Genomic DNA, 21670 nt, shown 5'->3' with positions numbered 1-21670 from the left:
AACCAAGTGTCGAGTTTTGTAGCTGTTTTCTCAAGCAGCACAGAGTAAAAGACACCAGTATCCTGAGGTAGCAGTCCCCAGTGACACACTCTGCCTCCATTAAGTACCTATTTCATATTCAAAGATGCCATTGTTCTAATGGACCAACTAAACTTTCAAAATGGAGAGCCACACTGGAGCGGAAAATTGTCTTAACATTACGATATTGAGATTATAAGAGATTATGCCTCTGTAAATTTCTCTTAAATAAAAAAACCTAAATTTTAAAATAAAAAAACTCAGGTGAAGTATTTCTATGTCAAAAGTGCTTCTTTCTCATATACCAAAAAGAAATTTTTTGCAGTTTTCCTAAAAAATACATTTTGGTATTTTTGGTCATCAAAACACTTCCATGAGGATAATATAACCAATAGAATAGGCTAGACTGACACCGGAGAACATGTCAGTGCATGCTATGTACTTGTATCCAGGAGTCCTTAGAAAACTCAGTACTTCGTACAATACACCAAAAAAGCAAGCTTTACACCCAAATATATAATTTAGTTCAGTCCAATGTCTTGGCATAAGGAGGTCAAACTAGCATAGAAAACGTCTATTTTTACTGTGGTGCACATTTATATTTATAGAGCAATTTTAATTTTCTTACAAGTTTTAATTAGATTATCCAGAGAGAGAGAAAGATATAAATAGATTACATGTTTAATTAATGAAATGTGCTGCTCTCATCAAACTAACGTGTAAATTTGAAAGACAACAGTGTGAATGTTTTATTATTTCAAAGATGTTGCCAGAGAGATGATTATAGATTAAGAAATGAATATGAAAATATGAGATGTTGAAACAGAAAAACAAAATGAATATAAGAGCAGCAGTTGTTTCTTGTCTTGAACCTCACTATTCTATAACTAATACTTTAGAAACCTCTGAATGGTCAGTAAGAAGGGCAAGTGTGTAACTTGCCATTGGGAAGTTTTTGCATTCTTTGTCTAGTAACAGCCATTATTTCTAAATCTTTTCATATAGTGCTAAATAGAGCTTAGTGTATGTGTGTGTGCATTTGCGCGCACATGTGCACACACACACATACACACATGCACATATATGTTAAGTTTATTGAGTTACATGAGTTTAGAATTGAATTAATGTCCAGGTGTGTCATTTACTAGCTTGCTGAACACAGGCAAGGATGCCCGAGGCTTTCTTATTAGCATTTGTCAAATTAGGAAAATATCATGCTCCAGTCTTCTTGCTGTTGCTGTTGCAAACACGATGACAAAAAAAAAGGAAGGAAGGAAGGAAGGAAGGAAGGAAGGAAGGAAGGAAGGAAAGGAAGGAAGGGGGAAAGTTGAGGGAATGTGTTGGGGCAGAAGGGTTTCTTTTCAGCTTTCCCTTCCAGGTCACACAATCTCTCACGGAAGAAAGTCTAGACAGGGACTTGAAGCAAAATCCATGGAGGAGTGCTGCTTGCCAGCTTGCTCATTTCCTCATTGGATCACTCATAGTCTGTTGCTCAGATAACTTACCCACACAATCCAGGACTAGAGTCAATGGGTGGTACCTGGACTGGACCCTCCTATAATCAAGAAAATACCCCACAAAGATGCCCAATGGCCAGTTTGGTCTAGGAAATGTTTCAAATGAGTCTCTTCTGTCAAATGGCTGTAAGTGTGTCAAGTTGACAAATAGTGCTAACAAGAACATGTTGTAGCCTACTTCTCTTGATCCTTGTATTACATAAGAAACTATACATAAGTATTAACATCTCTGTTGTTATTACAAACATCTTCATTCACTGGGTTGTTATTTTATAAGAAGGGAATTTAAGCAACGATGAGCATGAAAAAGTCTCTTTTTATATTGATGGTATGTTTTCAGATAAATGTATATGGGCTAAATATCTCCCTACCAAGCCCACTAGGGAACCTCTCACACACAGCCATTTCATTCTTCTTTTTACCTAGTAATGTGTCTGTATGGGCATTTTTTTTTTCATCGAAAAATACTCTCTGCTACATGATGCGTAGTGTTACTTTATTTTTTATAATGATTTTGATTTGGCTTTAGGGGTCTGTTGCTTGCTATTATTTCTGTCTTATTTTAATCTTATTGGGACCATTTCTTTTACATAATATAATTAAATTACTCATTGGCTTGAAGAAAGTCATAATGTTCACTTAATGGTATTTTCTTTAATTTTTGCCAACTATATCAACAGAATATATTTTCTTTAAGACAGAGGAAAACTAAAGAACTAAAACCCTCCTAGCTTGGACCCTTTGGTGACAGCAGTGTATGACCACTTTGTGGTTTCTAACTTTCCCTAGTAAATCATTCCATTCAACTCTTATTTGGTCTGGTTTCCAAATGTCCCTTAAAACCCATACTATCAACACATAGACTTTCAGAGAAAACAAATCAGGCTTATCTTAAACAGTGTTAGCATTTTTGTACAAGTAAGCTATTTTTACTAAGGAGTCAGAATATGTACTTATCACAATAGGATTTTATTCTGTCTCCTCTGAAGTCAGATTTTCTCAATAGCAACCATGTTTCTCTGAAGATGCGAACATGAAAACAGAAACAGCATCTTTTCAGAAGCAAGAAGATAAAGTACAGCTGAAGAGATTGTAATTAATAATGAGCTGAGTCTTTTGTTGCAGTTAGCCATGCAACCTCAGATGCTGAGTGAGACTGGGTAGAAAATGCTTGTAAGGAACAGGGCAGTCAGACTTCCTTTTCTCTCTTAGTTCCTGCTCTGTCTTGACCCAGGGGTTTCTCTTCAACACCAACTTCAATAGGGATAGGTCATTTCCCTCTTAAAACAAGTAGCAGAGGAGCAAGACAGCCCTGGTAGATGGCTCAGTGCTTCTGTCTTCCACCAGAGACAACACTGAGCTTCAGAGTTTTATACAAGAACTCTCAATCCAACACAGAGTTTCTAGGGCTTAGCAAGAAGGTGGGTAGAACAGTCACAGGGAGCAAAGGGCACCTTGGAAGGAAACTTTGACTAGGTTTTGTGGAATCATATGCCGCTAGGGGTTCCTATGTCCCCAAAGAGCCCATACCGAAGAAGTGTGTAAACAAAAGAAGTCTTGGCAGCATCTAACAACCAGTGAGAGATCATGAGATGACATCAAATACATAGATAAAGATGTCGTCTTCTATGTAGATATATCCCCTTTCTTCTTTTGTCTGGGGAGTACCAGTCAAAGTGGCAGTTTCATGGTGAGAAAGGAAGCAGAAATGAGATGGAAGAGACCAAGCACAGCTCCCCAGGGTCAAACCCGAGCTAGGATGGAAGGGTAGAAAATGGGATGCTTGTGAAATTACAGTTTTTATTTAAATAAAATAAACTTTAAATATCTAAAAATGAGTCTTCCCTAGGACGCAATAATGATGAGGAAATAGTTGGGATTGGAGCTACAGATTAGAAGTGAGTGTATGTGTGTGCATGTATGTGCACATGTGTGCATGTGTGTCTCATTAGTACATTTTGATCATTTCTTCCATGTATTCAGATGAATTCTGGTAGTATGAGTTAGTGGATCCACAACTGGTCAAAACCAGTCTCAAGTACACAGCAAATTTAAGGCCAGTCAAGAATTCATGAAAAATTGTTTAATAAACAACAACAACAAAAACAAATCTAACCAGATAAGCAGATATTAATAATTTCAGAAGACAGGTTGGATGATGAAATAGGAAGAGTGGGATTCAGCTCAGATCTTTGTCATGTCCCTGGAAACTGTCACTCTGTCTGTGCAAAGTCGTCTGCCCCACTGAGAAGAACAAAAACAGCAGTTAGCTCTCCAGGAGGTGAAGACAGGATGCTTGAAAAAAAATCCCACACTAGCTCAGAATTGACAATAGGTCAGGCTGTTGTTTGGTGCTGGTTTGGGAGTTTCTGCTTTGGGGGATTTCAGGAGGCAGGGCTGCCATTTGGTGCTGGTTTGGGAGTCTTAGCTTTTGGGGACTCTAATTTCTAAGCTTTCTACATACTTGGTGTAGTTGGTAATGGGAATATTTATGTTCAGTATATTTCAATTCTATTATAAAAATGTCTTGAAATGTCCCTCTGACTACCATTCCTGTGTAGCCAACCCCTCACTCTCCCCATTCTCCTGTATCTTTGCTTCATACCTCATACCAGCTACTAGCTACTGGGATAACCACTCAGCGTCTTAATTGCAAAGACTGCCCATGGTCTTTAGCAAAGCTGTATGATTTAATGAGCCATGTAAACACTCTAAGAGAAACTGGAGACTTGTTTAGTTTTTAATTAAGCTGTGGTGGTAATGTGTAACATGTTATTCAAACAATGACATTTATCAAGAGCCCTGTGATATTCCAGCCTGTTTATACGAAGGGAGTGCTTTCTACTTTGCTCATTCTGGATACTGACAAGAAGGATTTCACTGTTTAAGAAAAAAAGAGAAAATAGCTCACATATCAGCATGCCAGATAAGACGTGAAACAGTTAAGCGTTTGGATCTCATGTGTAAAGTCTCAACTGGATGATCTATCTGTGAAGGGTGATTGCTCAGAAATAAACGCAGGAGAATCAGTTTAACTGCTCAGCATGTGCATAAACTTGATCCCCTGAGTTAATAAATTCGTGACATTTATCAGTAGCTGACTGAGGGAGAAGGCTACTTCAATGCCTAATTCTAAATCAGGTTCTCACTAATTAAACTGAAGATATATTTGGTTTAAAAATATGTATTTCTCTGAAAACATTTATGAGATTTTGATTTTATGGGTTTTATGCTTCTAACAAGAATTACAGAATGCTCATACCAAAAGGGCTCTGGGAGATTAAGTCAAATATATTATTTCATAATGTATTATAAACAAAAGGGTTATAATTAAAATCAGCAAGCTCCACTGCAGTGTGGCAGAGATAATGACTGTGTGTCACCACACTGAAAAGGAAATGCATGAGCATGCCAACTACCATATCTGCATGTAATTAGGAAATGTAAGCCAAACAGAATTAGAGGGTGCAGCATTAGATCTCAGCAGCAAAGCATGCTTGGCTGCAGCTCTCAAGACCTGTGACTGCCATCAGCTGGTCCCAAACATCTAAGAAGCTTTTCAAAATCCATGCACATGCATTATTGAAACACTAGCAGTCAAAGGCCACTTTTGGTATCGTGCAAGTTTTATTGAAATGGTGGTAGAGCAAGGCAAAGAAGATCTTAGCCCTTTGCATTTACTCTTTGACTACAGCTTAACTTGTCTCCAAACGTCATACTGAGCAGTTCAATTTCAAAGTGTATCTTACCAAACAGGTTATTTATAGATAATTTAACCTGGAAATTGCTCTTACAGCATTGTGTTAATTTAGAAAAGTTTTATTTTGCTTTCATAGTCTTTGGAAACCTCAAATATTTATTAGTCACACCTTAAACCTTTTATGTGTGTTTTATTTTATGCACATTGTCTGTGCACTACTTTTGTGCCTAATGTATGTGGAGCCCAGAAGAGGGTGCCAGACCCCCTGGACATGAACTTACAGTGGTTGGGAGCTGCTGTGTGGGGACCAAGCCATCTCTCCAGCCCCATTACTATTTACGTTCTAAGCACATTTTTACTCAGAAAGTTAAAATTTTGAAAAACTTAAATGTATTTTCTAAAATCAGAACCATGAATGTCCTGTGCAGTGCTTTTTCCAGACTCCCAGATCTCCAAGTTTATTGTTCTTTATGTTCAATTCTTGTTTTTAAGAGTTATTTATTTACTATATATACAGTGTTCTGATGGCATGCCAGAAGAGGGCACCAGATCTCATTGTAGATGGTTTTGAATCATCGTGTTGTTGCTGGAAATTGAACTTGTGGCCTCAGAAAGACTAGCTAGTGCTCTAACCTCTTCTAAGCCTTAGATTCTGGTGGGTTTGAGGAGAGGCTCACATTGGAGCTCATAGCTCATTCAGTAACTCCAGCCCAGAGGCTCTGAGCATCCCATTATTTTAAGAGTGGAACAAAACAGAAATGGTTCTTCCCATACCCAGACTTTTTTTCAGAAATATGAACTCTTAGTAATTTTCAAAGAAGTGAATTCAAAAATCTAAGTTCTAGATATAAACATAGATCAATGATGTAAAAGAAGCACTTAGCCTAAATCATATTTATTTATTTATTTATTAAAGAATTCTGCCTCCTCCCCACCCCCACCTCCCATTTCCCTCTCCCAATCAAGTCCCCCTCCCTCGTCAGCCCTAAGAGCAATCAGGGTTCCCTGCCCTGTGGGAAGTACAAAGACCATCCACCTCCATCCCGGTCTAGTAAGAGGAGTATCCAAACTGCCTAGGCTCCCACAAACCAGTACGTGCAGTAGGATCAAAAACCCACTGCCATTGTTCTTGAGTTCTCAGTAGTCCTCATTGTCCGCTATTTTCAGCAAGTCCGGTTTTATCCCATGCTTTTTCTGACCCAGGCCAGCTGGCCTTGGTGAGTTCCTAAATCATATTTTAAGAACAGTATTACTCAAAAACGTGTTGACAGAGATAAATATAAAGTGGGTGCTTATATGCATGTGTAATTACATGTATGTGTGCATTTTCTTATCAAGCAAATGTCCTAAGGGAAGCCAAAATGGCTGAGTATTGACAAACTGTATCACATTTACTATTACTTTAAGTAGATATTCACTGATTGTCATGATATTCAAATTCTTGAATTAGCCAGAAACAGGTCACAGGGGCATCGCTTTAGTTTGTTTTCTATTGTTGTGATAAAACGCTATAACCAAAAGCAACCTGGAGAGGAAAGGGCTTATCTCCATTTGTACTTGCAGTCCATCTTGAATGGAAGGAGGTCAGAAACTGAAACAGAAGTCATGGAAGAATAGTGTTTACTGGCTTTCTCCCCATGGCTTGCTCAGCCTGCTTTCTTATACAGTCCAGTACCACCTTCCAGGGTTGGCAGCACCCACAGTGGACGGCCCCTCCCTCAAATCAGTCATTATTTGAGATAATACTCCAAAAGCTTGCCTACAGGCTAATCTGATGGAGGCGCTTTCTCAATTGAGTCTCCTCTTCCCGAAAACTCTAACTTGTTAACCGACAAGGACTGTACCAACACAGGCAGAGAGCATTTTATCAGCACCCTCTTGTAAGTCTCATTTATATCATTGACAGGAAATGAACACACTTATAGTCATATTCAATTTCACTGAGGTCTTCGTAGGAAAAGTGCCAAGGCACATGGGTATTTGTTGCTGCTACAGCAGCAATAACTATGATTTCAAATGACCTGTGTGCCCACTAAAGAGCCCACTATTCTCCAACAGATTGTTTTAAATCCATGCTCACAAAAATGATCCTGGCTAAACTTGGTGGATCTCAGAAAGTGAAAATAATGTTTGACAGGTAATTGTAGGGAGAAAAAGAGTTAATAGGGGTGGGAAACAAGCAAGGGTACTTGAGACTGTAGTAATGAGAATGAACTGTATACGTGTATGGAACTGTCAAATAAAAAATTCAATAAACACTTTTAAAAGTTCATTTAATAAGTGATTTTTCTCGCTGTTCATATTAACTAGGACATATTGACTACTTCAGAATACTGTCTTTCTATCTTAATTGAATCTTATGTGGTTTCTTTGTATGAAGGTAACAACTATCTAACTCCAGATAGTTCTGAGGGAACCCATGGTAGTGAACTCCATAGATGAATAACCTGTGGAAGGAAACAATGGACAGCTGTGCATTGTGTACTGCACATCATACAGCTTGGTACTAGTAACTCTGGAAAGCACTTCAACAGGAGAAGAATTACATCCAAGGGGAAAAGAGACCAATGGCATTTAAGTTGTCCAACTGAACAACAATTAATGTTTTTAATGTACATCATTATTATATTCATGGATTTTTCTTTCCCACTTCACTGATCCGAGAAGCATTCTTCTTATTTTTCTTTCTCATACTATAAAAAATATTTTGCCTAAGGTTTCTCATAGTATATAAAATGTTACATATAAAATATAAACTAACAATTAATGGCCTTTCATCCCACAGGTAATGTGAGTTCATTGCTCATGTGTATATCAATATTGTCTTAAATATATGCTGGAATACAAAGGCAAGATTGGAGTGTAAAATTGTGAAGGCGGGCACAGACTCTGAAAAATGGTTTCTTTTAATAGTTTTTCTCCTGTTAACAACAATTCACTGGAAAATATTCCATTCAGCTGCAGATTTGTGGTTTGGTGCAATGAAGGGGAAATTTGTTCTTCTGACACATTTATTCTTTTAATCGTTATTCATTTGTAAAACTTGCACTGAGTGACTCTGTATGTGCAAGGGGAAGAAAGATTGATTTTTGACAGTTGTTTTTAATGTTTACTCATTTAAATAGATTCTCACAGAGTGGCATTATGGGTATGTTTTCCTTAAAGTATAGATCCTGAGATAGTGCAGGTGTAGACCTGTGAATTTTTCCAGAACTTTTGCAGACCCCAGGATGATAAAAAGAAATATAACAGTAGTAAAGAGAAGAGAGGGCCATTGAAAGTGTGGAATTTGCCCAATTTTAGTAAATACCTTTATCTTTGGTGTTAACTATGATTTAGCTATAAATATATATATATGTGTGTGTGTGTGTGTTGTTGTAACATATAATCAATATATATGTGCATATATAATTAGTACACTTGCAATGTATATATAATCAATACAGTATATGTATATATATAATCAATACATATATTTACATATATGTAATCAAGTTGTCTCAGATAGCAAGGTATCTATAACATATTTTGTCTTAGTATTTAATGTGAAGATTCTAATGGAAAGCAACTCTGTTTCATTTTAATAGTCTACAAAATCTAAGTAGGACGATAATGGTCTAGGGAAATCACACGTGTATTTGTTGTCTTCAGCCTCCATGCATTTTTATCCACAGTTCCAAAGACAGCGCCCAGCAATGTAAGTGGAAGAAGTGGAAGAAGGCATGAACTGGTGATTGCCTGGGAGGTAAATATAATCACTGTACAAGTATCAGGACGGGTTGTTTGCTCAGAAACTAGGGCTCTGTCCAGAGACTCTGCTTTGGTATAAGACTGGGTGTTTCTGTCTGAATGAAGAAACAGTCTGAGGATTTGCTACTCAGATGAGTGAGATCTAGGTAAGTCCTTGTCATCCTCAGCCCAGGTCCCAGACAACCTTTGCTAAGTCCCTGGTATGCTTGCAATCACACAGGCTTTCTCTGAATTAAGATGGACTCACTCAAGCAGCCCCTTGGGAATTACTCAGGAAACTTAGATTACTCGTGTAGTGTTAATTCTTTTCCAAGCAAGTAACCACCTTGACTTCTTTGGAAACTGAATCCATGAGAGGAAGGACACCACCACACTGAGTACATGGACCCTGGTTTATTCCAACTTATGACACCATCCTAGTGTGAGGGGAGAGTTCCTAGTTCTGCAGACTGAAACAGGGTCACCGCTCTGGCACCGTCTCTGACAATCAGAATCAGGACCAGAATTCCCGAGTTTGTGTCACATTACAGAGCTCATCATACAATCTCCAAATACCTTTTGATAGTCAAAAGAATGAGGATAGAATAAGTGAGAAGAATACACTTTACCATGAAGTCTATTTTTATTTTTTTGTTATTAGATAACATCATTACAAAATGTAGCTACACAACTAATGAGCTCCACCCTAACCACAAAATTTGGTCGTGTTTGCTGGAGAAATGAGACTGTCTTAGAGAACACTGAAAATATGCGGACTAGCAGGAAGCTTCCACCAATGCATTGTCTGTCATATTCTCCATCCATTCCTTTCATAAATAAATTTTTCTGCCTTGTGTTAACATTTCTGCAAAGCTATTTATTTCCCCACATCTGACCCCACTGAGGCTCTCCTATGCCCTTGACTTAATAGACTTTGTCTCTTCCTCTACTCAGTACATAGTTTATCTTTAAATCAGGATTCAAGCTTTAAAATTTAACACAAAATTACTGGATATCTACAAGGTATCGTATGCTTTGTTAGTTAAGTTACTGGTAACTTCCTGGCATTGCCTAATCAATACAGGTTACTTCTATCTATAATCTGCAGTTGGAATTTTTAAATAAATTTAAATGTAAGCCATATATAGCACAAGAAGATTTAAAATATATGTAACATTCCAGAGTGGATTTGCTTATTTGTTTGTTTTCACAAATTGGGCAAACACAGACACAAAAGAAAAGGGCCCTGGAAGATAGGTTGTGAGTTGATGTCTCTTTGATTTGATCTACTGAGTGCTCTACAGAGCACTGACTAAGGAGGAGAGACTTGCAACCGCACAATATGGCAATTTTCGCTAACATACTCAGTTCTCCAATAGAATTCAAGGATCGTCAGTTTATACACATGACTAATTGGAGTAAATTTGTTCCACCTCAAGAGTTTTCTCTTGATGTAGTTAGATATAGTTTATGAAACTTCTCTCAAAAACTATGGTGTGTTTCCTCAAACACCAACTGATATCATTTCATTTTTTATATTGTACCATTAAAGCCAAAACGCATGTGCAATCTTAGTTTACAGCATATTAAAAACTTCCGAGATTATTTTCTGTAGTTCACTGTGGCTTTTGCAATGCCAAGCATTAAGAGGAAGTGTTTCTCAGCCAGTTGTTTTGCTGATCATTAATTGTACTATCCTTCTTTAGCCAGTATCAGAAGAATTTCAAAATGGGGAAGGCTTCGGCTACATAGTGGCGTTCAGACCCAACGGAACACGTGGCTGGAAGGAGAAGATGGTGACATCTTCTGAGGCTTCAAAGTTCATTTACCGAGATGAAAGTGTCCCCCCTCTCACACCCTTTGAAGTCAAAGTTGGTGTTTACAATAATAAAGGCGATGGCCCCTTCAGTCCGATTGTCGTCATCTGTTCAGCGGAGGGAGGTCAGTCAGTGTCTCTACTCCATCTCTTTGATTTTTCAATATTTTATTTTGGTTTTCTACTGAGAAATTGTGAGAATGTTTTAGAAAATACTGGTATGCCAATGACTCAAAATTTCTCTCATTATCCCATTGTAGTTGTTAGATATAGTTTATGAAACTTCACTGTCATCTTTTCTAATTTAGTTTTTAAGACAATCTTTTTTCATTTTAAATACCAATCCCAGTTCCCTCTGCTTCCTTTCCTTCTGTTCCCCCCACCTTCCACCTCATCTTTTTAAAAAAACATCTGCATATGTTGATTTGGGCTTCTTGTTCACTAATAATATATAACCAACATGTTTCCATTAAGTGGATAATATCAGTAATCTCTACAGCATCTTATTTTTTTTGGATACTTTAACGTATGTGTGTGTTGTGTTGTGTGATATAAACTTAATTGAAGTTCCATTGACATAACTAATAAGCAATTATGACTTATCAGTGTGTAAACCACTGCACTGTAAAAGAATTTTCACACAACTTTCTGTTACAAATTTGCCTCTGTACCTTTATGTCCTTGTAACTGAAGAGAAACTGAGGACCAGAGGAGCCTGTCAAAGTTTAGGCATCTTACGATAAGAATTCAATGCACATCTCTCTATCATATCTTTGATTTTTCCTATAGGATATGGTCATCACATGCATTAGTTCATTTTATTCTTAAGAACCTCTACGGGGGTAACATGTAGTAAGTAAATGTGTTTGTTTCATAGAAGAATAAACTAAAACTAGTTGTTCTCTATAGGTACTGTGGCTAAACCACAAGTCCAACTTCTGCTATCAAGATCCTGAGTTTTTAATAAGCTTAAAATACAAACATGCAATTTTCTGACAGATAATGGAATGCATCTTAGCTTTCCCTTTTACTCTCTCAATTCAAGTGAAGAATTTCAATGGGCCCAATAAATGAAATATAATAATTAATAATAATATAATAACTCAAAACATATCGCACAAAGGCTGCAGTTGTTTGACATTCCAAATAAGCAAGGTCAATATTAACTGAGTTTTGTGCTTCTTTTATGCCCACATATGTGGCTTGAACAGCTCATGATTGTTTTCAATATTTTTTGTGCAAGCCAGATGGTGGTGGTGCACACCTTTAATCCCAGCACTCGGGAGACAGAGAAAGATGGATCTCTGTGAGTTCAAAGCCAGACTGGTCTACAGAGGTAGTTCCAGGACAGGAAGAAAGAAAGAAAGAAAAAGAAAGAAAGAAAGAAAGAAAGAAAGAAAGAAAGAAAGAAAGAAAGAAAGAAAGAAAGATGCTATGAGATTCATGGGAAGAAAGAAAGAAGATCGTTTGAATGTAGAAGAACAAAGGCAGTGCTTGATTTACAGAAGATGCACTTTCTGATAAGAGCTGTCGTGTATCTTTGTAATACAGAGCCAAGCTATGAATTAGGAGCAAAATTTTAATCTAGTAGAACAATAGCCTGTAAGGTAAGGAATCCAGTCGTAAATTATAGGAGTCCCACTAAGATATCCATGTACTTAATTTCTCAGGTTGTGTTAGATACAGCCGTGTCATGTAAGCCTACTCGTGTGTACGTGCATGCGTGCATGTGTGTGTGTGTGTGTGTGTGTTTGTGAGACTTAGCTATTTTAGCACTTTAAAAGAAACATAAGGTCATAATTTCAAGCCCGGTCTTCAAGAGCCTCAGAACCAGACCCAGATGCTCATTGAGAGCCAACTGTGGAGTAAAAAGAAGTGGTACGGCTGAGCTTTTCACCACAGAATAGGAACAAAAGCTTTGGGACAGGAGAAATGGCTCAGCATTTTAAGAGTGAATCCTATGTTTGCGAGGGCCTCTGGCACTCACAACCACCTGTAACTCAGTTGAAGTGCTGGAGATCTGATGTCCTCTTCTGGTCTCTCAGGCCCTGAACGTAAGCACATATACTCACACACCTACACACGAGCTTGGAAATACTTAAAGAAAAAAATAAATATGCTCTTTTTAAGCATGTTTCACCCTGCACTGTCCTACTGAGAATATATACATATGAGCAAATATGCCATATATAATTTCTCACTCCTAAAAGCTATTTGATAGTACATATTTTACCAGAAAGTACGTATCATTGTTGTTTTCAACCTGCTTCCAACTCACTACCAAGCACATGGCAACAGGGCTCACAGTAAATCACAGATTTGGAAACGTGCCTTGCAGGGTAATGCCAGGGTTGTGTTTTAAGAAGTCCATTGTATCAGTTCCTTGTCAGCCTTAGCTTTGAAATTAAATCACAGCAGTCACCATGGAGTACTTTTTTCTCTCCCGCAAATTTTTTTCACATTTTTGGACTGTGAGCCCTTAAACTTGAAATGGCTTGCGTTTGGAGTTTTCTCTTTCAAGTGAGACAGGAAACATGCATGTTTCCTTTCAATGACACTGGGGTTGTTGCTACAAGATATTTCATTGTGACACTTCATTTGTCCATGAAAAAATGGAAGATAACAGTCCCGCAGTATGCCCAACGTGCCTTTGTTCTGACTGCAAGATCTACATACACATATGTGGAACTTTATCACTAAAGTTGGAACTTTCGATAAGCGTAAGGGTTTGCACCATTGAACCCCATCTGTTAAAAAGCAGAGCAGGGTTAAAGGCCCTGTCTCCCTTCATCAGCACTGCATTCACCGCACTGCAATGCAGTCACGTTCAGGGTGATCAGAAGCAGATTGTCTTCCTTCTGGGATCTTTCTCTTACTTGACAATGAAGGTTTTGAATTAGAACAGTTTTAGCATGTTTATAATGCTAAAATTAAAACTCCACCTACTTAATCCGTGTTCTGAAGTATTCTTTAAATAATTTTTCCAAAGAGAAAGAGTAACAACAGGTCAATAACTTTTACTATGTAATCAAAAAGGAAATTTCATTCTATTTTAGTCACCTGGCAAATGGCTTTGTTTGAAAAGGAGTGGCCATTTCAAAGATGTAATGCCACCACTCAAGACTCATGAATCATGAATTCAGGGCCAGCCTAGACTATGTACTGAGACCATTAAAACAAAGACTACCCACCCATAAGTGTGTGCATTTGCATTCCTCAAACCCATCTTTTTTTTTTCTTCCCTTTCAAGAAAGTGTACTGGAATGTGAGTGAGAATTGCACTGTTGAAAGCAAAGTTGTGCCCATATTTGGCCTGTTAAAAGGGATCGTTTATATTGGTATTATCTAAGTTATTCAAGGTTTAAGTTGACTCACATTTCTGAGATTAGCTATTTCTCTCTAGTACAATTGACAATTTTCCAGATGGTTCTTCTATTAACACCCTTGAGCCTTTGAAAATTTTCAGTATTTATGCAGCAGGAGCAACAAGGCTCTAATGGTGACAAATGGCCACTGATATGAGTTGGAGAGAAATTTACCTGCCAGGATTTCCACAGGTACTTCATAGATAAATCACACATCCAACCTTTGCGCCAAGGAACAAATTATGTATCCCTAGCCCTGGTTCCGCTTTTGACCTTTAGGATACGATACAATCTTATTTTGAAACCAAACCCATCTTTTTAAAAGAATTGCAAAGTTTTGATACAGCTATTATTAAAATGCATAATAAAGTTGTGTAAGATTTGACATGCCTACAGTCATCATACGTAGACAGCTAAGTCAGGAGGGTTGAAAGTTGAAGGCCAGCCTGGACTTGTAAATTAATGGCAGGCTGAAGACATGGCTCGGCTATTAGGAGCATGTACTGCTCTTGCAGAGGATTGGGGTTGTTTCTCAGCACTGACATCAGTCAGCTGAAACTTCTAGAGTTGGAGTGAATGAGGTTCTTTTAATAACATGGGTTCCTCCTACCTAAAGTGGTAATGAGAAGCTCAGAGTGGACAGATAAGAGTTGAATTATGAAGTTTTTCTAGAGATACAAAACTGAGCGTTAATTGTTGACTTAATATTTTTATCTTGAAATCACTTTAAAAACAGTTCTACTAAGATTTTTGCTGTAAGTTGTTATTATTTTTAATTTAAAACCTTTCAAGACTATGCATATATAAGTATTTGTGAATGTGGGTTTGTGCAGCTGAGTGCAGTACCCATGGTGGCCAGGGCATTCAATTACAGCCATCAGAAAAACAGATGGAATTCCATAGCTACTAATCACAGATTGGAAGGTTTATTTACTTGTAATGTTCTGTGTCGGGGACTTCTGCCTCTTCAGGTGAATTGCATGGCTCTTGTTTTTATTAAACTGAAGACGCTGTTCCTCACTCAAAGAAACTGATTTGCAGTTATCCCTTGAAAACAGGGCAGTCAGTGCTCAGATGAAAGCCCAGCGCTCACAAGGTGGTATTATCCAGATCGACTCTCAGCTGAAACTGAGCTCAATGGGATTTATGTGAAGTCAGAAATTAATAAATTGGCATATTAGTTATAGAATACAAAGAATAATCACCCGTCTGTGCTGTGTGATCCATTTGGATTACTGACTGTAGAAGTTCAACAGCAGCTGTCTTCACTGAATTCTAACTAATGAAACCGTAGCCCTTCTCCCACAGAGTTTATTAGACTCCCCTTTAACTAGTGCTGCCGCCACCCCTCCTGGGAAGTCAGATGTACAATCAATATTACAAGCACATTCCCCAAATCACTAGGAGGACTCCAGCTGCTGGGTCACTTCATGTAGATGTATCATCTAAATTCATGAGCTTGGTAATTCTGCTCTAAATTTTAATCTAACTGATACTGAAATCCATCAATCAGAGTGCCCACTACCTATGCTCAGATTGAAGTCGGGGAGCTATCCACGCCTACATCATACCCTAAGCAAGAGGAGAGAGTTTCAAGTCTCTGTCTACCAGACGAAACCTAGCACATTTGCACAAATAAGGTTCTGGACTTTAATCAGCCTACCTGGGTGCAAAGTCAAGAGTAGTAGTTGAGTTCCGATTCTCAGTACCCACATAAAAGGCCAGACATGGTGACATGTACTTGCAATTGTAGTCCTGGGAAAGCAGTGGCAGGAAGATCCCTGGAGTTTGCTAGCCAGCCAGTCTAGCCAATTGGAGAGCTTCAGGCTCAGTAAGAAGCCCTGTCTGGAATGAACCTGGATGGGACTATAATACTGCTCTGAAGATAAAAACACTTTCAGAACAAGCCTGGTGATCTGAGTCTGATATCCAATCTGAAGGTGGAAGGGGAGAACCAATCCAATATCCACATGAAAACACATCCACGCACATCATGTGCAGTGATGGCAGCAATTAAAAAGTTGAGGTGGAGAGCAACAGAGGACAACATTCAGTGTCAACTTGGGCTCCATACCCATCCACATGACATACACATGCATTTAATCACATGTGCTACAAGCACATACACGCAGAAAACAAAGTTAAAGTATTTTTTAAAGGCAGTGGCATCTGTGCATAGTCGAGTGTAGCAACAGCATCAGGGGAGTAGAGTTCATGCCTGGACTCAAATCCTCCCCTCACCATTTAGCAGCTGTGTGATGGCTTTCATAGCCCCTCTTTGAAAAGTAATTACAGAATATGTAATGGCTTTGTTGGGTAATTTAATACATGTCTGGAATTAATAAGTCTTAGAACATAGCAAATCCTTCTCTTAAAGAGTCAGTTATGACTACTTGGAGTTCTTTCCTTTATCTATTGAGTTTATGTTTAAGCATGTTTTATATATATATACATAAATACACACACACATATATACATATATAGACACATATACATATACATACATATACACATATACATATACATACATATACACATATATGCACATATACATATACATACATATACATACATATACATATACATACACATACACATATACATATACATATATACACATATACATATATGCATATATACACATATACATATATACACGTATACATATATACACGTATACATATATACATATATATACACATATACATATATATACATATATACACATATACATATATATACACATATACACATATACATATATATACATATATACATATATACACATATACATATATCAATCATATGTGTTTAAGCACACTCTCCCATCCCGTTGTCAGTCTTTGAAGGCAATTGAACAGAAAAGAATGAATTAAATTTGATTCCTTTAAATTCCCTTCTCTAACCCAAAAATTGACTCTTTAGAAACTGAAAGTGATAGGCATGGGAGATGGTTCTGAGGCTTGAGGGTTTGTGACCAGCAAAGAGGACCAGAGTTCAACTCTCCAGAATCCACATAGACACTGAGTGGGCCAGGCATCCCTCCTGCTTGGCTGTAATTTGAGTCCTTGAAGGAAGAGATCAAGCATCCTTGGAGGAAGAGGGCTTTAGGGGCAAGCTCTGGGGTTGACTGAGAGTCTCTGTATTAAACACTAAGTTTAAAAACTGATAGAGCCAAATTCCTGATACCAAAATCAGGCATTCATACATCTACATATATAGACACTACACAAATATATATGAGACAAAGAGAAATTGAGAGCTGATTCTTTGTTGCCATGTGTAAGACAGCAAACAATGTTTTAAGACTGTCCCCCGGGGAACCAATTGGGGGACGGGAACATTCAGAAGCAGAATTTAGATGAAACAACCTTTCCCCAAGAAAATCTGGACATTTTTAATTTTGTAGGGTATATTAGATTGACATATTGGCTTAACTTGCTATGCTAGAACCCCAAAGCCCCCTGGCAATGTACTCCTGAATTCTGACTCAAGCAACTTTCTTATAGTCTGTCTATGGTGTCTCTCTCTTATGTGGGTGCAGCGCCCTTCCTGACAGGACAGGAGATCCCAGTCACAGTCATTCTTGTCTGCAGACAAACATTCTGTCAATTCAACTATAAACAGTACATAACATGGTGTAGAAAGAACCTGGCTGAGGCCATGCTTTTTCCTGTGCTAAAATGCCAACACAGGTCCTCATGGGTGGCCTTTGAAAGTTACTTTGATATAGAAGATGAGTAACTTCAGGCAGCTTGTCCACACTCACTCAGGTGATGCTGCTGTGGGCCACACCCTGAGGAAATCAACCATGATGCATTAGGATCGTTCTGACCTGAATTATAAATCCTTCAAGATTTCCCGTGGAAATTTGAGTGCTTATTTGAGAAGTAACTCCTAACCAACTCTCGTGTTCTTCTACAATCTTCAGGGTTTTTTTAATTTAAATTTCGATTTGAGACACATTTAAATGTGTCTGGTGCTCTTGAAAGCTAACAGAGAAAAAAAGTTCTCTCTGGAGATAAAGAGGGATAGAAACGCTGCCACCTAGCCATCGTTTTTGTGCGTCTGAAATTATTTATCCCCCTGCAATCATCCCTGACAAAATGTAATTGTCTCGGTAATATAAAAGCGGATGGAAAGCGTTTGGCAGGGGAATGTCTGCGATGCATTTATTCTGAAAGGAAGCAGCACAGTGACAGAATGGCGAACGATAACCAAAGTGTGGCTCCCTTTGAAATGAAACTTACCCAGATCTGATGCCTCAAATCCACCAGCATCCCCTTTCTTTAACTACAGAATCAAGAATTTAAACTCCTGTTAAACAATTTAAAAGGTCTACTACAAGTCTGCTAGTCATAATTCTAAAACGAAATAGAAGCTTTTCTTTTAAGAACAAACTGAATAGATTAAACATAGACTATAAAGTAGTATGAAGGACAGCACTGGGCAAAGGAAAGAGAAAAGATGTTAGTGCTTCTCAGAACTAGCAATTGCAATCAATACAGTGCAGGAATCATGTCAACCTGCATGTTAAAATCAAATGAATTTTGCTCAATTACATCATGTGGTGTGCTTTTTAAAGTTTATTTTTAATTGTGTGTGTTTGCACGTGTGTCTGTGTCTATATGTGTGTTTGTCTCAGTGTGTGTGTATGTGTGTATGTCTGTGCCTGTGTGTGTCATTGTGTGTTTATGTGCGTGTGTTGTCTATATGTTTGTGTCTGTGTTTATATGTGTGTTTGTCTCAGTGTGTGTGTATGTGTGTATGCCTGTGCCTGTGTGTGTCATTGTGTGTTTATGTGTGTGTTATCTATATGTTTGTGTCTGTGTCTATATGTGTGTTTGTCTCAGTGTGTGTGTATGTGTGTATGTCTGTGCCTGTGTGTATCATTGTGTGTTTATGTGTGTATGTTTTGTCTATATGTTTGTGTCTGTGTCTATATGTGTGTTTGTCTCAGTGTGTGTGTATGTGTGTATGTCTGTGCTTGTGTGTATCATTGTGTGTTTATGTGTGTGTGTGTGTTGTCTCTGTATGTACCTGTCTGTCTACATGTCTGTGTGTCTGTCTGTGTGTTTCTCACGTGTGTGTGTCTGTGCCTCTGTGTGTTTGTGTGTCTCTGTGTGTGTGTTCTTGTCTGTCTGCGTCTCTGTCTGTCTGTTGGTCTGTGTGTGGATATCTCTGTGTTTGTCTGTGTCTGTGGGTGCCTGTGTACATGTGTCTGCATATGGGTTTGTACATATGAGAACAGTCCTCAATGAATTCAGAAAAGGCTGTCAGACTTCCTGGGGCTAGAGTGATGGGTAACTGTGAGTCTCCTGGTGTGGGTGCTAGGAACCAAATTCAAGCCCTTCATCAAAAAGCCATCTCTCTAGTCCTGGCAAGCTAATTTTAATGTGGAACTTATCAAAAGAAAACTATTGCTTAGTAGAAATATAAATGTTTAGAAAAGTCTTTTGTGGACTTATTTAACAACAACAAGGAATAGATGTTTTTTTGAGTACAGGTATTTATTTATTTATTTATTTATTTATTTATTTATTTTGAGGTGGTTCTCTTATATCACAAGCTGGCCAGGAAACACTATGTTTAATCTTGAACTTTGATCCTCCAATCTCAAGCTCTACATTGCTAGGACTACATGCTTATATTGCCACCCTAGGCACTGGATTGGTATCTTTAAATCAGTAATATTCAAAAGCATCTAGATAGATGTGCAACTATTTCCCATAACTAAGGAAAGATTTCAGAAAATGGTTGTACTTATTCCAGACCCCTCATAATGCCTTTTGAAAGGTGTTCTTTACAATTGTGTCTTTGTTTTATGACTTCCTGAATCTGGGGGCAAATGGGGTGGTTAATTTGAAGTTGATACTAAAGTCTCTACATGTTTTATAGCACAGGATTTTTTTTAAATATAATAATCTGTACAGAACTGTTGGACCTAATCTCTGACCTTTATTCTACCATTTCAGTTAACACATGTTTGTGACAGTATTTACGATTCAGCCATGTCAAAGCTAGAAATAGTTCCTTGCTCATATACCCTGTGATGTCAAAGAAAATGCACTTCTTGATGGATGTCAGTCAGACATTGTATATTAGAAAAAAATGGTGTGAAAGGTCACTGAGCATAGAAACAAATGGAGAGGGGTTTTGAGCAGCAGTACTGAGACCTTCAGGAACTTTTCTACTCTGACTGTTCCTGTCATAAAAGTCAATGAATGCCTTTTAAATATCAGGATACATAACACACTTCTTCCATTATCACGGAAATGGAGATTTGTGGCAAAGACATCTAATGAAATTTAGACTTCCTTTCTGATTACACAAGATAAATACAGTATTACAATGATATGTTTCTCAAATGTGTTTCTATATTGGAGTTAAACATTTAACAAACAGCTCCAAAACAACCCTACCAATCTTTAGCCACCTTTTGACAAATTATTTTGCCATCTTCGAATCCCAAGTTCTTTCATCTATAATATGGGGGTAGGAAAAGCATCCTAAAAGCCAGGAATAGTGATAAACACCTGTGATTCCTGCACTTCAGAAGGTGAGACAGGAGGATCACAAGTTCAAAACCAGGCTTTTCTGCACAGTGAACAGTGAACCAGCCAAAGTTTGATAGCAAGAGCCTGGCTCAAAATACAAAATGAACAAACAAAAAGTATGATATCACACACTTAAGGATTTTTAGTGCTATAGTTAGTTAACATTGTTTATTCACAAACTATCCCTTGTGAGTGGACAGCTACATTGCTTCTCTAACTTAGCCTCAAAATCAATTAAATTAATAAATAAACAAGCACACCAGCCAATTCCAGCTGACAGTCTTTGTTGGTAGACTGAACTGCCAGGCAGCTGACGTCAAATCATTCACTTTTCTGAGAAATGGCCTCCCTGGCTCAAGGACAAAGGCCTCTGTCCTCAACATTCTGGATTTCTCACTGGTTATTGGTAGGATTCTAGTGTCGGTTGACCCAACCCAGAAATCCAAATAGATCACCTTCTGATCTCTTTCTTTTTCACAACTTCACAAGGTATCATTGAAAAACAAGTCAGGAAGACATGAGCAGCTCAGAGACCCTGGGACAGTATTGACAGATATAATATAGGGGCCATGGCTCATCATTTCCACCTTTCTTCCTACAGAACCCACTGCTGCCCCCACCGACGTCAAGGCTACGAGTGTATCTGTCTCAGAGATTCTCGTTACATGGAAACATATAAAGGAAAGTCTCGGAAGGCCGCAGGGGTTTGAGGTATGAATTACTGAAAATAAGACTTTTATTTTGCTGGCACTGTGTCCTTCTAAAGAGGTGGCTCAATGACGCTTTATCAGAATCATATTCCTTTGGAACTTTGCTCTGTAATAAAGAAAGAAAGAAACACTGTTCTGCTGACAAGTATTTTGCTTCTCATTAGTTGACTTGGTTTTTTGTAGTCTTTACACCACTGTGCAAAAATAGAAAGAGAAATGAAGTTTTAGACAAACCCAGAAACTATGTATGAATACGTA

General features: G+C 38.0%; 1 protein-coding gene across 1 annotated transcript in view; it reads left to right on the top strand.

Moving 5' to 3' along the window:
* The window catches only part of Cntn5 (contactin 5), a 1215881-nt gene that overhangs the window by 1157362 nt on the left and 36849 nt on the right, over positions 1-21670 (top strand). The window contains exons 19-21 of the mRNA XM_057767831.1: positions 8910-8980; positions 10671-10905; positions 21304-21413. Coding sequence (XP_057623814.1) covers positions 8910-8980; positions 10671-10905; positions 21304-21413 — 416 coding nt within the window. The remainder of the gene's footprint in view (positions 1-8909; positions 8981-10670; positions 10906-21303; positions 21414-21670) is intronic.

The sequence above is a fragment of the Chionomys nivalis genome, chromosome 4 (assembly GCF_950005125.1).
Source record: "Chionomys nivalis chromosome 4, mChiNiv1.1, whole genome shotgun sequence".
NCBI lineage: Eukaryota > Metazoa > Chordata > Mammalia > Rodentia > Cricetidae > Chionomys > Chionomys nivalis.
Note: the sequence above shows the minus strand (reverse complement) of the source record. Positions and strands in the feature narration are given on the sequence as shown.